The 16,691-nt window shown below is 46.0% G+C and overlaps 2 protein-coding genes across 3 annotated transcripts in view; one reads left to right on the top strand and one right to left on the bottom strand.

The window, feature by feature from the left end:
• The window catches only part of SIRT5 (sirtuin 5), a 31,692-nt gene extending 29,743 nt beyond the window's left edge, over nt 1-1,949 (bottom strand). The window contains exon 1 of one of the 2 annotated variants that reach the window (XM_079147322.1): nt 1,824-1,949. In XM_079147322.1, the coding sequence (XP_079003448.1) occupies nt 1,824-1,881 (58 nt within the window). In that variant the 5' untranslated portion in view covers nt 1,882-1,949. Of the gene's footprint in view, nt 1-1,489; nt 1,622-1,823 lie in introns of those variants that run through there. The other variant, XM_079147323.1, reaches the window with a different exon arrangement.
• A 12,099-nt stretch (nt 1,950-14,048) lies between these two features.
• LOC306666802 (GA-binding protein subunit beta-2-like) lies at nt 14,049-15,916 on the top strand. The gene has a single exon (XM_079149076.1). The coding sequence runs from the start codon at nt 14,219-14,221 to the stop codon at nt 15,452-15,454; it is 1,236 nt and encodes a 411-aa protein (XP_079005202.1). The 5' UTR covers nt 14,049-14,218; the 3' UTR covers nt 15,455-15,916.
• The last annotated feature ends 775 nt before the right edge of the window (nt 15,917-16,691 follow it).

Raw genomic sequence — 16,691 nt, 5'->3', positions numbered from 1 at the left:
GTGAAGAGGCTGAATGCGAGAATTCATGCTGCTTTTTTAAAAGTACAAAAACCTTTTCAAAATCCCTCTAAACTTTTGATCAAAGTAGTTTCTATTAGGATGCAATTTCTGAGAACTGAACTAGGCAGGGAAGATGTTTACCAGGACAACAAGTAGGACTAAGATGACATCGTGCCAAAGGCCTGTGAATACTGAGGCACAGAGCACTTATCTACCTTGAGGAATTTTATAAAAGCAGAACAAACACAAAGACACTGGATCAATCCCAAATGACTTATCTATGGATATCAGACTATTGTGGTTGACAACGAAGTCCAGAAACAACTTAAATGACTCTACGTAGGGGATTTGTTCAATAAATGAGGTCACACTCACAGCATGCTCCATGACTGCTTTGAAAAAGAATGTATGATTCTACTTGTACATTCTGGAATAAACGATACTGTGGGGACAGGAAATATATCTCAGGCCATCAGAAGGGGCTTGAATAATTACAAAGGGGCAGGAGGGGATGGGGTGACGGAAATGTCCTACATCATGACTATGGTGGCGGTTACATAATTGTGTTTATCAAAACTCAAAACTCAGACTAAGAAAGGGATAATTTTACTGTATGTAAATACTTCAAAATAACAGGTTTAGAGTTTCAGTTTCACAAGATGAAAAGTTTTGGAGATGGGTAGCTCAACAATATGAATATACTTAACACCACTTAACAGTACCTTTAAAAATGGTTAGGATGCTTCACTTTGCTACTTGTATTGGCAAAGCCCTAAGCAACTTAGGAAGACCTTGTCTCAAAATAAGCAATAAAAATAAACAATAAAAAGGGCTGGGGATGTGGCTCAGCAGTTAAGCACTCCTGGGTTCAATCCCTGGTACCAAACACACACACATACGTACAGCCCAGAAAGTTCTCTCTTCTCTGATAGAGACCTCCAGGATACAAAGTTGAGGGGAAAGAGTAAATAATGTTTTGTAAGGGATAAAGAAAGGACACCTTTGAATTACATAAATGCAATACACCAGTCCCCACGTGTTTACCAGCACCAGCAACCCCTACCGTGCTAAACCTAATGGTCCAGTCTTTGTCCCCACTGATCACCTCTGGGAAACATGTGCTTCCCCTAGCGACAGCCCCACGCTGCCCTGGCTTTCTGCCTCTCTGGACCTGCCACTCTGGATCTCCTGTCCTGCATCCCTGCCCCTGGCTCTCCAGCTCCCACCCCCGCCCGCAGGCCTGAGTGCCCAAGTGTCCCCAAGCCTCCTCTCCCCAAGCCTCACTGACCATCCTGCGCTCAGTGGCTTCGCCCCAACCCCTCCCTGCCTCCCCCACACGGCGGCCTGTCTGGTCGGCAGATCCTGATGGCCCCACCGTCACACTGCGCCCCGAAAGGACGCCCTCCCTATCCATTGCCACCAGCCTGGCTGCTCTGAAAGATCCCTTCTCAAAAGGGAGGCTCGGCCCGGCTCCTCCCGGCGGGCCCACCTGCGCCAGGGACACGGTCTCGGTCCGGCCCTCTCCGGGTCTCCCCGGCGCCGCGCCCCGAAGGCCTGGGCCCGCCCGCGCCGCGCCCTGCGCCTCCCCGGGGGAGCTCCGGCCGAAGTCCGCGGGTCCCCACGCCCCGGGCGACCCCGAGCCCGCGGCCGCGCTCCAAGCCCCCTACCGCGGTCCCCGGGGTCCCGCCCCCAGCCCTGCGGGCCGCGCCTGCGCGCCGTAGGGACCCGGGACCTGGCGCGCAGCCGCTGAGCCCGGCCACCGCCGGACCCCAGCCCCAGCCGCGCCGGCCGCAGAGTCGGGCCCAGCGCCCGCGGGGACGCACCTGCGCCAGGCCGGAGGGCGGAAGCGGGACGCGGCGGCCGCGGGCCCAGCCTCGGCATCCGGACTGGCTGCAGCGGCCCCTGCCGGGGAGCCCGGCCCCTGTCGCTCCCAGGAGGGGCGCCCGTCCCGTCCCTCGACTGTCTCTTTGTTTTCCTTTCTCTGCGCCACGGAGGACTAGCAGGACGCGGGACCTGCTTGGTCTTCACTGTCCAGCTCTGCCCCTTTCTTGGCTTCCTCTCGAGCCAATAGCTGTATCCCACAAGGTCGGGATAGAGCATTCCCAAAATTGGGGTCATTTTCCCTGAAACTGTTTTAAATGATGGCGAGTCGGGTCCCAGACTAGCCCATCCAAACCTCTCCAACCCAACCATGAACGCGCCCTGCCCCACTGGGCGGTTGACTTGCAGGATTCTGGCGCCTGAGATCCTTCCAGGGGCTCGGAGACTTCTATTTCGTCGATGGAGGCTTATCTGCACAGCTTTTCCTAGAATGGAATTGGTTATGGACTTGCCATTGGGCCAGAAAGGGATGTGATCTGGGAACTTGGGGACAAAACATTTTACACTGAAGTGTGTGTGTGTGTGTGTGTGTGTGTGTGTGTGTGTTACCCCGAACTCAAATTTCAATCATGTTCCAGTTTGGCTGGAAAGTCCACCCACTCTGAGTCCCCTCTCACTCCTGCAGGTTGTCCTGGAGTCCGGTGGCCACTCACATCTGGCCGTTACTTTTTCTCCAACCTGAATGTGGTTCTTACTTTGGGCCCAGCATTTCTAAGAGCTTGCCATGTATGGACCAATTTAAATCTTCCTCACCACATGATGAAGTAGGTACTACCACCCCCACTTTACAACAGGGAGACTGAGGCTCGGGAAAGGCCAGTAACTTCCCCAGGCATAAAGCCGTCAATCAGAGGTGAGATGTGGACCTAAGTGCTTTGGTTCCAGAGAGAAGAGTCCAAGCCACCGCATAGACCTCCTCTCAAAGTTGTGTTCCGTTCCTTTCTGTGCTTATGGTATTACCATAAGCTTGAGGGAGGAGCGGGGACCCAGCCCCTTATCACCACCTTCCAAGGTCCACAGGCCCACTGTGAGGCCCTCTACCCACTTCTGGGACATTGTATTCCATTAAGTTCAGCCCCATCCCTTCTTCCAGGCTTGGAAGGACCAACCCCTGCCTTTCCTGAGACACACACACACGCACCAGGATCAGGTCACTTCCTCTTAAACCATCAGCCACCATCCTTTGTGTCTTTCTCTTAACTCCAGCTTAATTTCATGATGGTCTTGCCCTTACAAAACAAAGGCTTTTCTCCTCCTCCCTCAGATCCACCTTCTGGGAGAAACCTTCTCTGACCCTGCCTCCTTCCCACCCACTAGGTGAGACGCCTGTCCCTGATACAGTACCAACAGTTACCCTTGTTGAGATTTCAAATGCATTTCCATTTATTTGATGAAAATTTCTCTTCCCCAAGCAGGTGTTAAGCTCCCTGAAAGCAGTTTTAATTTGCATTTCTCTAATGAATAACAATGTTGAACAACTTTCATGCACTTATTTGCTGTCCATATTTGTTTGGTGAAGTATCTGTTCCATTATTTTGTCTACATTTTCATTGGATTATTTCATTTTCTTCTCTTCAATTTGTGAGGATCCCTGATGTGATACATGATTTGCAAATATTTTTTCTATCTGTGACTTGTCTTTTCCTTCTTATCTCTTCCAAAAAGCAGAAATTTACAAATGTTGACAAAGCCCAATATATCAGTTACTATTGTTTAAAGCTTGTGAGTTGTATCTTAAATAATCTTTGTCTAAATCAAAGCCACAAAGATTTTCTTCTATGTTGTCATCTGGAAGTACACTAATATGGTAGCCACTAGCCACATGTGGCTACTTAAGTTTAAATTAAAATTTAAATAAATAATATTTAAAATTGAGTTCTTAGTACATTTCATGACTCAATAGCCACAGGTGGCTAGTGGTTGCTGTATTGAAAGCACAGATTTATAAAAGATCTTCAACATTGCAGAAAGTACTATTGGAAAATGTTGCTAAAAAGTTTGTTTTCGATGTTACATTTTGATCTGGATCCACTTTGACACATCAAGCTCACTTTGGAGTATTTCAAAAAGAAATGGAAACATACATCTGCAGAAATACCTGAAGTCTAATGTTTACAGCAGTTGTATTAATTGCCCAAACCTGGTTTAACCCAAATGGCCATAAACTGTGAATGCATAAATGAACTGTGGTACAGCTTTATAGTGGGACACTACCCGGCAATGAAAAGCAATGAACGAATAACATAAACCATGATATAGGTGAATCCCAAAAGCATTAAATTAAAAAAGCCAGATCGAAAGGTTACATACTGTATGATTCTGTTTATGTCCCATCCTGGAAAAGGCAAAACAATAGGCATAAAATCAGACCAGTTGCCCAAGGAGACTGGTGAGCCATGGGTGGGTGGAGTCATCTCGCTGAGATGGGCAGTGGCAGAGCCCTAGGGGCTTGGGGATGCCTGTGCCCCATGAAAAAAAATCAAAACCAAGGCAAACCTGGGATTCTGCAGTTATGCAGGTGTGGACCATTTCACTATTAAGTGGCTAAGTGGCAAAAGAATCTTGTTTGTACCCTCAGCTGAGATCTGGGGATATTCTGATTACAGAGGAATAGCAGTCTGATTCTTCCTTGCAGGCAACAGAAACCTGGCTCTGAAACCAACTCTGGCTGGTTAAATTAGAAAAATGAATTTGTTAAAGAGATATTTGCTAGCAAGTCTATTCATACCCCCCCTGCCAAATGCAAACAACTCAAATGTCCACTAAAATGGATAAACACGGGTACATCCATACAACCCAGTACTAACCAATAAAAGGGAATGGGCTATTGATAAATGGAAGAACTCAGACAAATCTCAAAGACATGCTGAGTAAGGACACCAGACCCCAAAGGTCACCTATGTATAATTCCATTTATAAGACATTCTAGAAAAAATAAAAGGCAGAGAACAGATCAGTGGTTCTTAGGGATCAGGGGCTGGGGAGGGTGTGGCTGTAGAGCAGGAGCTGAGTTCTTTGGGTGAAGAGAACTGTTCCGTATGTCGTGTGATCGTTCTACTGAGTTATGCATGTAGCAGATTCATTGAAGATGGTAAAACAAAAGAAAGGCAAAAATGGGACTTGATTTCAGTAATGCCTGGACATCTTTAGAAATTTACCAAAACACACTGAGTTGTTCAACTACGAAGTGTGAGTTTTTATAGTAACGTCTATACTGACAAGAGTAGGGGGTGGGGAATCAGGGGATAAAGAGGGTTCATTATATTATTATTTCTACCCTTGTATGTGTCTTCAGATGTTCACATTAAATCATAAATAGCAGGGAAAGAAAACTGGATATCTCACAGAATATTCCTAAAATCAGGTCTGAGATGTCCAGCCAATAGCAAGGCTCAAACACTGCTGTAGAAAGAAAGCCTCCGTAGCAGCCATCACCGGGCTTGGACCCTGCTCTCTCTGGATGGGAAGGGTGCCCTTCTGGTTGTGCTCAAGAAGCTGAACTTCTGCATGCTCTGCCACTGTCAGAGAGAATTCTTTCTGGCTCCTTTTCATCACTGGTTCTCTTGAAGGTCCAGGGTTGAAGCCTCTGTCTGGAGGAGCCTCTGTCCTGGGTCTGTTTCCTGGGAAAGGGAGTAACTTACATTTCCACCTTCCAGCATGGAAGACTCCGCATCGTGCTAAAATGTGCAAGCGGGGAGAATTCCCCAAACACAGGAAGGGAGTATAGATGCTGAGCGTGAAAACACAGGACAATGTCCACCGCGCCAGCAAGCACCACTCCTTTAAGTGTTGACTCAAATTGGCCTCTTCTGATCTGGAAATGCTTCCGATTATAGCAGCACATGCACATTTTCCAAAACGCTAGGATGGGTGACAGGTGTCCCCTGGCCTCTGCATCTCCTCTTCCACATGCTCTGCTACAGTTTCTAGATAAACACCTTCCTAAGCTCTTCGCATTTTCCGCTCCAACGTGTTTCATGGCGCAAACTTTGCCTTCTACATTTTTTTTTTTTTTTGTAGTGGGGATTGAACCCAGAGACATTTTACCCCTGAGCTACATCCCCAGCTCTTTTTATTTTGTATTTTAAGGCAGGGTCTCACTAAGTTGCTGAGTCTGCCCTTGAACTTGCTTTCTTGATCATTCTGCCTCAGCCTGCTTTCCACCTTTGTGGTCAAAAAGGCAATGAGAAGACCCCAGACTTTTGAAATCATGCCAGATTGTTGCAGTGCACCCATTGGGGATTGAGCAGAAAGCAAGTTTCCAGGAGTCCACTTACTCTGATGTACTTGTCCTTTGGCAAAAACCTTGTCCTGGAAGGACACTCTCAAAGTCTTAAATTTCACAGAATGCCAAAAGGGCACCTTCGTGGTTTATTTCCACCATGGCACTTGGCTCTCCTGCTTCACTTAGGTTTCTCATACATTATTGGAGGAGAGATTTCTATATCATTTATAGTGCTTTCAAGTCATTAATAAGTTATTCTTCCCTAAATCTTCAGGTCAATGTGAACATCTTCCATTTTAAGTGGAGCTGTCTGGACATGGAGGTGAAATGACTGGCCCAAGATTAGGGCGTGAGACCTTCAAACCTGGGACTGGACAACTCAATAGAAAGAAAATTCCCCCACTGTCTGACTCATTGGAAGAAGGCCCAACTTAATTCGGACCATTTTAAAAGGCAAAGGCAAAGGAAGGATTAATTGTAGGCTGAGCTAATCCCTTTTAAAACTTGGCTGAGGAGAGTGCTGGCCAGGGAGGAGTCCATGACCTTGACCCTGTAAGACTTCTAAGTGAATCCCACCGGGCGCCGAACCATGGACACTAGAACTGTCCCTGGACATACTTCTCCCTGTGTCTCTATGTACAGTTCACTCATGGTCTAAAACTGACCTTCTTAGGATTGATGAAAGAGGTGGTTTAGGTCCAGCGTCACTAAATTTGGTATTATAAAAATATTTATTATCCACTAAATAAAAAATTGATAATAAATTTAATAGATTAAAATAACCTATTATATAAAAATTTATCTTGATATAGAATCATTTCTTAAATGCAATAGCTTATATTCTATTGTTCATTTCTTTCTTCTTTTTCTTTCTTTTTTTTTTTTTTTTTGTGGTACTGGGGATTGAACCCAGGGGTGCTCTACCACTGAGTTACATTCCCAGCTCTTTTTATTTTGAGATGGGGGTTCTCGCTATGTTGCTGAGGGTCTTGCTAAAGTGTCCAGGTTGGTGTCAGACTTGCAATCTCCCTGCCTCAGTCTCCGAAGTTGTTGGGATTATAGGTGTGTGCCACCACACCTGGTCTCAGAGAGGCTGAAGGAAAATTCTGGAAGGAAATTCAAACTCAGTTTCCCTTGTTTTCCAGAAAACTCTAGCATTAAGCCAAAGTGATAAAAATTTCTCTATCAAATTGTACAATCCCAGATTTGACAGTATCTTACTCCCTAGTCTTAGGCCAGAGAATTCCAGAAAGTGGATTGTTCTTCTACCTCAAGAAAAAGAACTTCTGCCTGAATCAACTGAACAATAAAATAAAACAACTATTTATATGGTGCTTACATTGTGTTAGGCATTATAAGTAACATAGAGATGATTTAAACTGTACAGAACGATGTATAGGCTTTCTGCAAATCCTATGCCGTTTTATACAATGAACTTGAGGATCTGGATTTGGGTATCTATGGAAGGTCCTGGAACCAGTCATCTGTGGATCCTGAGGGACCCATGTGTTTGACTGTTTGACCCAGAGAGGTAAGAATGGAGACTGTTAAGTGTGGAACAACAAAGTACATCAGCTCAGCTACTGAGATGTCATTTTCCAAATCCACCACCGAGTAACCCTGCTGCTAGCTCCAACAGAAAATGAATGACTTTGGGGCCTTCTACATTTCAGGGTCAGGTCACAGAAGGCCGACAGAGGTGGGTGTGGGCAAGAACACTGAGCTGACGTCTGGGCTGAGCACAGCAGTCCCGACCCTCTGGCGTAGTTCTAGCTGGTTCAGTTGGGAGATTGGATGGATGGCTTTCCACTTTCAAGAGGCAGGGTTTTCCCTCAAATGAAACTTTCAATACCAGTGACGAGATCGTACCTTGGATACCAATGGCCAGGGGAATGGTTCCAAATGACACTTCTTCTCGCGGAAGACTCAGACACGAGACTGTCATGGTCAACTTGCACTCTCAGGGCCCCACTCGCCCTGTGCAAACATCCCGGCCTCCTGGCTCCATCTGGGCTTTATGATAGGCTTAAGGCCTTGGGCTGTTTGGGCTGCTCTAGCCGCTGCAAAAGCAGGAAGTTGGGGAGAAGGAAACACATACCAGCTCCGGGGGCAACCAAGACATCTCCATGCAGAGCTGAGTAGAATCTGGTACAGAAGTTAAGGCAGCGAAGGGGACAGACTCAATAATGAAGACAGGTCCCACTCCTATCACTCATAGACATCTCAGACCCAAGTGAAGAGTTGGTGTTCTTCAGCAAAAGCGGTCCCTGAAAGTAACCTAGGCAACCGTTATCATCAGGACCCGTGTATCCGAGGGTTTACCCACAACAGAGCTAGTGGGAGGCACCAGGTCATGTGACCTCCAAAGTTAGCAATTTTTAAGTCCACGAAGAACAAGTGAAGCTAGAGGGTTTATTCAGGCTTTTCCCTGGTAACACTTTTGTCTTGTGCAAATGTTCTGCTTCTGTGGTTTTATCACGGTTTCTTGCCAGGTCTTGTGAACCAGAGCACTGGGTAGGGAAGCCTGTGCTGTGCTATAGAGGGTGATGGTTTATGTCATCGTCCCAGCCTTTGGCCCTCCATGGTGGCCCTTATCTGTCCCACTTTCACTCAAATCTGATCTGCAGGATGTTCCAAACTTAAAGAAGGATGTAAACAGAAGCTGCAGAACATTCGGGTGGAAATGAAGATTGCTTCAGGGCCTGCGCTGAGCCTCAGCAACGCTGTGCTGCAACATTCAATCAGGACAATGGCTACTTTCTCCCTGACAAATTATTGAACTGGGGTGAAAGACAGGTAGAAATTGTGCTCCTGTTCAGGCGGAACCAGCAAAACCAACCCCTTCTTCTCCTTCTCCTTCTTCTTCCCACTTTTGGGGATATATCTTGATAACAACTACATTTTGTGGAATTTTAATATATGCCAGACCCTGGTCTGAGGATTTTACCTATTGCTTTAACCAGAACTTCTGTGGAAAGAGAGAGAAACCTACTTCACACTGGCATATGGAAAAGAAGAAAATTTGCCTCAAATAGTTGAAAATCCATAAGTTTAAGAAATCACAGAAATCATGAAGCACAAGGATTTCAACTCTGTCCCCCTGTTTTAGGCCTGATTCTGAGGCAGGCGCTCCAGTGCTGGTGGTATAAATAAAAAGCCTCCAACTGTTCTAGCTTTACATTCTTTTCTAGGGAAAAGACGACTCCTTCCTAGTGGGTCTAGCAAATAGGGCTGAGTCTCCTAAGCTGAGCTGGGGTCATGGGACTACCCTAAAGTTAAACCCTGAGTCAGTGGCTGAAATACCCTGATTGGCCATATTGGGTCACATGCTTCCCCTGTGAGGTTGGAGAGGAGGGTCCAGTTTTATCTGTGCCACATGCACTAATTAAGCATAGAGGAGATTGATTTCCCCCAAGAGGAAATTAAGATGCTGTTAGAAGTCAAGGCAAAATGGATGTCATTAGCAAGGTTTATTTTGTGCGGGAGGAAGCTAAGGCTCGGAATGTTTAGCTTGGTTAAGGCCACGTAGCTGGTGTTCCAGCAGGCTTCCGACACCTCTGACTGAGGAGTTAGAGCCTCGGCTTTGGAATTGTGCAGGGTTGAGTTTAAACCTTGCTCCCATGTTTATTGGCTATGTGGTCTTGGCTAAGTTAATTTCTCTGAGCTTGGTTTCTTATCTGTAAAATGGGAATAATAGCATCTGTTTCAGGGGCACGGGTGTAGGTCTGAGGTAGAGTATTTGCTTAGCCTGCGTCAGGCCTGGGTTCGATCCCCAGCATTGCACAAAAAGAATAAAAGAAAGAAAAAAAAAAGCCTGTTTCACGATTAAAGACAGCAGTTTTGGTGCTTGGCACATAACAGCGTAACCAGCTGGTGTAGCGCACCAAGTCCAGCTCTCATGCCCAACTCCCTATTTAACTTTGTATGACTCTCATCTTTCCCCATAATCGGGGGAGCATATTTTCTTTCAGGACCATGAGTTTGGTGATAAGCAAGAGTACCACGTCCAGCACAGCCGTTAATTCAGAAACCGGCGAGGAGTGATGGGGGATTGAGAAAGACGAACCAACACATATAGAGAGAAAGCTGGGACCAGGTGGGACACCATCCTGTGATGGAGGAATAGTGACTCCACTAGCTCAGCAGGTTTATTATATCAGTTTATCATCAAAAGGTTATTTGTGGGAAAGTTTCTGCAAGGCAGACAGACTTGAACGTCACAATGAAATTTCCGAGACATTGTGGTTTCTTGTTGTGCCCAGAATTCCCTATCCCTGAGAGCTGGTGCCTGAGCTCAAGGTCCAGACTGAAATAGCTCCACACCTTTGCATGGAGCCTCCACAGGCTGGGCATCACGATAGCAACCGGGCAATCTTGACCTGCGCCTTTGCACAGGAAGTTCCCAGCACAAATGCAACCATGAGGCAGTCAGAGATCATGATACAAGTCACCATTCTCCACACAAGAGGGTTTTGGAGGTGGGTGCAGTGGCACCTGCCTGCAATCTCAGTGACTGGGGAGGCTGAGGCAGGAGGATTGCAAGTTCAAAGCCAGCAACTTAATGAGATCCAGTGAGAATGTCTAAAAAATAAAAAAGGGCTGAGGACGTGGCTCAGTGGTTAAGCACCCCTGGGTTCAATCTCCCATACCAAAAAAAAAAAAAAAAAAGAAGAAGAAGAAGAGAAGAGGTCCTTGGAGCAGGTACCCCCCTCAGCCTGTCCTTTGTGTAATATGTTAGGAACTGCACAGGGGCAAATAAATCAGCGACAAGAATAACTCAAGGAAATAATGGGTTTTGTTCTTGAGGCTTGCAGAACTGAGAAACATGTATGGAAACAGGTAAGGTGATTAGGTAATTCGGGTCAGATATGTGTCATTGACCACAAGCTCCACTATGAGAAGGCTCGGGGGCTGGGGATATAGCTCAAAGGTAGAGAGCTTGCCTGGCACATGCAAAGGGCTGGGTTCAGTCTCCTGCACTGTAAAGAAAATACAGGGAAGGCACCCACTAGTCCACCAACCCCCACCTTCTACACAAACTGCCCCTAAATCAGCTTCCCAGCAAGGATTCTACCACTGCCAGACATGGTGGCACATGTCTGTAATTCTAGTGGCTTGGGAGATTGAGGCAGGAGGACCACGGGTTCAAAGCCAGCCTCAGCAACTTAGTAAGGCTCTAAGTAACCTAGTGAGACCCTGTCTCAAAATAAAATAAAAACGACTGGAGATGTGGATCAGTGGCTAAGCACTCCTGGGTTTCAATCCCCAGGAGCCCTTAAATGGTGACAGTAGTGGCAGTTGTAATGTTATTATTATTATTATTGGTACCTTGGGATTGAACCCAAGGGTGCTTAACCACTGAGCCAGGACCCCAACCCTTTTAAAAAAATATTTTATTTAGAGACAGGATCCTGTTGAGTTGCTGAGGGGCTCACTAAGTTGCTGAGGCTGGCTTTGAACTCACGATCCTCCTGCCTCAGCCTCCTGAGCCGCTGGGATTACAGGTGTGCACCACCACACCTGGCTACTAGTATTATTATTATTATTATTAATTTTATTTTTAAATTTTTTTCTTTTTTAAAAATTTTTTTTATTGTAAACAAATGGGATACATGGTGTTTCTCTGTTTGTACATGGAGTAAAGGTGTACCATTTGTGTAATCATAAATTTACATAGGGTAATGTTGTTTGATTCCATTCTGTTATTTTTTCCCTTCCCCCCACCCCTCCCACCCCTCTTTTCCCTCTATTCAGTCCTTTTCCATTCTTGCCCCTCTCCCTAACCCTAACTGTAACCCTAACACTAACCCCTCCCAGCCCCCATTATTTGTCATCATCCACTTATCAGTGAGATCATTCGTCCTTTGGTTTTTTGAGATTGGCTTATCTCACTTAGCATGATATTCTCCAATTTCATCCATTTGCCTGCAAATGCCATAATTTTATCATTCTTTATGGCTGAGTAATATTCCATTGTATATATATATATATACCACAGTTTCTTTATCCATTCATCAATTGAAGGGCATCTAGGTTGGTTCCACAGTCTGGCTATTGTGAATTGAGCAGCTATGAACATTGATGTGGCTGTATCTCTGTAGTATGCTGATTTTAAGTCCTTTGGGTATAGGCCAAGGAGTGTACTAGTATTATTTTTAACCTCACTTTAAAACCCAACTTATCTAAAAATGTGAATGTATGTTAGCAAAACTTACTAGTAAATTTAGAAGTATATAGCTCATATTTTATGGTAATAATAAAACCCGAAATAAGACAATAAAATAAAAATAAAGCTTAAAGTGTGCTTAGTTCTGACCACATGCTTCCCACTCTGGGGGCTCCTTTCAGGTAGAAATCCGCCCTCTTTCGCCCTGTCTGTTCCACGTTGGACGTTTTGAAAACCCGGACCTTCCTACCCACTCTTTAGCAGCCCTCGCCTCGCCACCTGCGTCCTCGAACTCTGGAGTCCTTTTGGCTGTGTTGGGGAATGACTGCCACCTGTGAGTGTGCTTTTTGGCGCGTCCTCTGAGTCCCCACCTCGGTTGTTCTCAATTCAGGAAAATGAAGGTTGTCAAACGTTGGAAAGAGATGCTTTGGTGATTTAAAATGCAAGCCAGGTATTATTCAGTTTTGAGGTCAAACGGTCATCAGTCTGGTCCCGTCTGGTTCCAGCCCGCAGCTCCTTTATTCCAAAAAGTAATAACGCTGCCTCTGCCACCAGATGACTCCGCTCTAAACTGGTGCCGAAGCAAGACTTTGAGCACCTCCATTTCTATCAGTTTGATTTTTCTTGTTTGTTTCCTCTCTCTCTCTCATTTTCACTGGTCCTGGGGAAGGGAGGCCAGCAGCCTCTGCCTCCTCCTGGGTCTCACAAACCCTCATTGTTTCCCACTGCCGTTGACCAGCCTGTTCACACAGCCAGGGAGGCCAAGGAGGCCGGAGCTTGGGCCAGGCCCTGAGGCAAGCCCCGTGGGCCCAGAGCAGGGGAAAGGCATCCAGACTCTGGGGACAGGACTTGGTGGCTTGGGGACAGGCCCAGCAGGTTGTTGTGAGTGCAGGAGATGTGTTTGCCTGTGAAGGAGGCCTGGCTTCCCTGGTGCTGGGACCACAGGGTTTCCAAATACTTCAGGTGCCCCAGTGGCACCTTCACGTGCCATCCTTGCCAGCCTGGGAGTTGGCATAGATTATAGTGATGGTTTTGCAGGGAGGTCCCTCCATACTACCCCAGGCACGGAGGGACTGACCAGGTGACACAGGATGGCACTAGGCGGGTACAAGCTGAAGCTCTGTCCTGGAACGTGGGGGCTGCCTGTCCTAACAGGAAGTGTCTGAGGCCAGGCCTCCACGGTCACCACCTCTTCTTCCAGCTCTGGCCCTGGGCCACCAGCAGCACGGCTAGCAGTGCCCTCCAGCTGGCAAGTGGACGGTGACAGAGCATGGCAGGACTATGGTGTAAACAATGGTGACAGAGGAGCCCCGGCCTTTTGGGGGCATTTGAAGGACTGGGGAATGGATGCTGTTTCCAGAAAACAGGAACTGCCTTCTTTATTTCAAGAACTTGCCCGTGGGACTGCTGACTTTGGTACATTGACTTAAGATAACGGCATTTCACTGTCAATGACAACATTACTGTCGAGAGTGGTTTGCCTTCAGTGCCCTGTCAGCTTGTGAGCCACAGGCAGATGTTGCCCGTGCTGTCACTTCTGCACCTGAGAGCGCAGCTGTGTCCCCAGCCCTGTCTCCTCGGCCCTCCATCAGCATATCAGCCTGCTGCTCTTCTAGAAGTCAAGACTAACCGGCCCTCTGTGGCTTGGAGGGGAGAAGCCTTCTCCATCTCAGCTTGGAGACTCTACCCCACGAGGACCAGGAGCGAAAGGAGAAATGTGAAGATGATCAAGAATTAAAACCAGATTGCCTCCATTTCTCCACGGGGGGGGGGGGGGTAAAGGCCCCCAAAATATGCATACATGAAAAGACCAAAAAGTAACCGTCACTGACAGGGAGTCTTAATTGGAGAAGGAAATGAGACCAAACTGGCGGGCTCGGTGAAAGTGGAGCCGGCAGCGTCCCGGACGAGGAGCTACCTGAAAACTTTTGCTCTTATGCATAAAGATGTCTTTGGTGGACTTGGGGAAGAGGTTGCTAGAAGCAGCAAGAAAAGGCCAAGATGATGAAGTGAGAACATTAATGGCAAACGGTGCCCCATTTACCACAGACTGGCTTGGAACATCACCCCTCCATCTTGCAGCCCAGTATGGTCATTATTCCACAGCGGAAGTGCTCCTTCGAGCAGGCGTTAGCAGGGATGCCCGGACCAAAGTGGACAGGACCCCTTTGCACATGGCTGCAGCTGATGGACATGCACACATCGTGGAACTGCTTGTTAGGAATGGAGCAGATGTGAATGCCAAGGACATGCTGAAGATGACAGCTTTGCATTGGGCCACAGAGCACCACCATCGGGATGTGGTAGAGTTACTCATCAAATATGGAGCTGATGTCCATGCTTTCAGCAAATTTGATAAATCTGCCTTTGACATAGCCCTGGAGAAAAACAATGCTGAGATTTTGGTCATCCTTCAGGAAGCAATGCAGAATCAGGTGAATGCTAATCCTGAGAGAGCCAGCTCTGTGACTAACCCTGTGACTGTGGCTGCTCCATTCATCTTCACCTCCGGAGAGGTTGTTAACCTTGCTAGCCTTGTTTCTTCAACCAGCACCAAAACAACCTCAGCTAATTCAGAGGAAATCATACAAGGAAATTTTGTTGACTCTTCGATCCAGCAAGTGGTAGGGAGTGGAGGCCAAAGAGTCATCACCATAGTGACTGATGGAGTCCCTCTGGGTAATATCCAAACTGCAATCCCTGCTGGAGCCATTGGCCAACCATTTATTGTAACTATGCAAGATGGACAGCAAGTTCTAACTGTACCTGCTGGTCAGGTTGCAGAAGAGACTGCAATTGAAGAAGAAGAAGTAGTAGAGAAGTTACCACTGGCAAAGAAACCAAGGATGGAAGAGATGACAAACAGTGTGGAAGAAGGCAAGGAAGGCAGAGAAAGAGAGTTACGACAGCAGCAACTCCAGGAGGCCAATCGAAGAGCACAGGAATATCGACACCAACTCCTAAAGAAAGAGCAAGAAGCAGAAGAGTACCGCCTTAAACTGGAGGCTATGGCCCGACAACAGCCCAATGGAGTTGAATTCACCATGGTTGAAGAGGTAGCTGAGGTAGATGCTGTAGTAGTCACAGAGGGAGAGGTGGAAGAAAGAGAAACACAAGTGTCTAGGTCAGGAGGGACCACAGAGCCTCATACTGGAGTTTCTATGGAAACTGTTTCATCTTAACATACAAGGGCCATAACTTGCACTGTGTTCATCTTATTCCTCTTTTAAGAAGAAAATACAGAGCACAAACATTGTATTAAAGTTAAGGATGTCCTTAACAAGAAAACTATAGCAGGGTACAATGCCCAGGAAAACTCTGTATGCAACTGGAAAATTCAAAGCCATATTTAGGGAATGCTTCTTCTGGGGGGCCAAGAGAACAAGGACCAAATTTCTCAACTCACATCATTGCTTTAAGCATAGAGGTAAAAGTGATAGATGTGTGTTGATTTTTTTTAAATAACTGACTTTCTATCAAAAGGTTTTAAGATAATACTCCTAGTACATATACACCAAAAGCCTTTAGTAATTATACCATCAAGTGACCTGAAAATTTGCCTTAAATTTATGAAACTAATTAGGAGGGAATTTTAGAAGCAAGCACTGGGGAAGAGAAAAGGAATATATTCCATTTCCAAAGGAGCAGGCACTCCCATCTATCCTGAGTTAATTTCATGGAAAAAAATTTGTGATTGCATGATAAATTGTGTTCATAGCTCAGATGCCAGTGTAAGAAACCGAAACAGCTGGGGATATAGCTCAATGATAGGAGGTCCCTAGCATGCATCAGGTCCTGGATTCAATCTCCAGCACCACAAAGAAAGGAAGGAAAAAAGAGAAAGAAAGAAACTGAAATTGAATATTTAAAAGCCGGAAAAGAAACTTGTTTATGTAGAAGAAGTTTATAATACCTAAATTCTCCAGGCTGTATTTCTAGAGTGCTGGAAAGTGGCCAAAAAGAGGCTGGTGGGGTTATGAAACTCTTGTCTTAAGATGCTAACTTTGTGCTGGCTGGATTTTATAAAATTGCAATTAGGAGGGTAATCTGTTGTCAAACAACTTACTTACAAACATTATTTATGTAATATCAGGCTCAGACTCTTTAATTTTATAAAACTTTGTTAAATTTATGTCACTTAGGACACATTTACTTTTCTGTGGAACTTACATCTTCTTGTGTGCAAAAAAAGGAGGGTGTCAAAGGGCAATGCTGATAATGTATAGTTTGTTTTCATTTGATTTAGGAGGAGTAAATTGCTCTGTTTTTGTAAACCTGGGTCTGCTACAGAGCTTTGTGCCTTATAGGTGCCCAATGTATGCTGACAAAGGGAATACTATCAGTGCCATAAAGTAAGGAACCAAAAAAAAAAAAAAAAAAAAAAAAAGAATTAAAACCAAAAAAGACTGGGCTTGGTGG

The sequence above is a fragment of the Sciurus vulgaris genome, assembly GCF_902686455.1.
Source record: "Sciurus vulgaris genome assembly, chromosome: 7".
Classification (NCBI taxonomy): Eukaryota; Metazoa; Chordata; class Mammalia; order Rodentia; family Sciuridae; genus Sciurus; species Sciurus vulgaris.
This window is presented reverse-complemented; position numbering and strand designations above follow the sequence as displayed.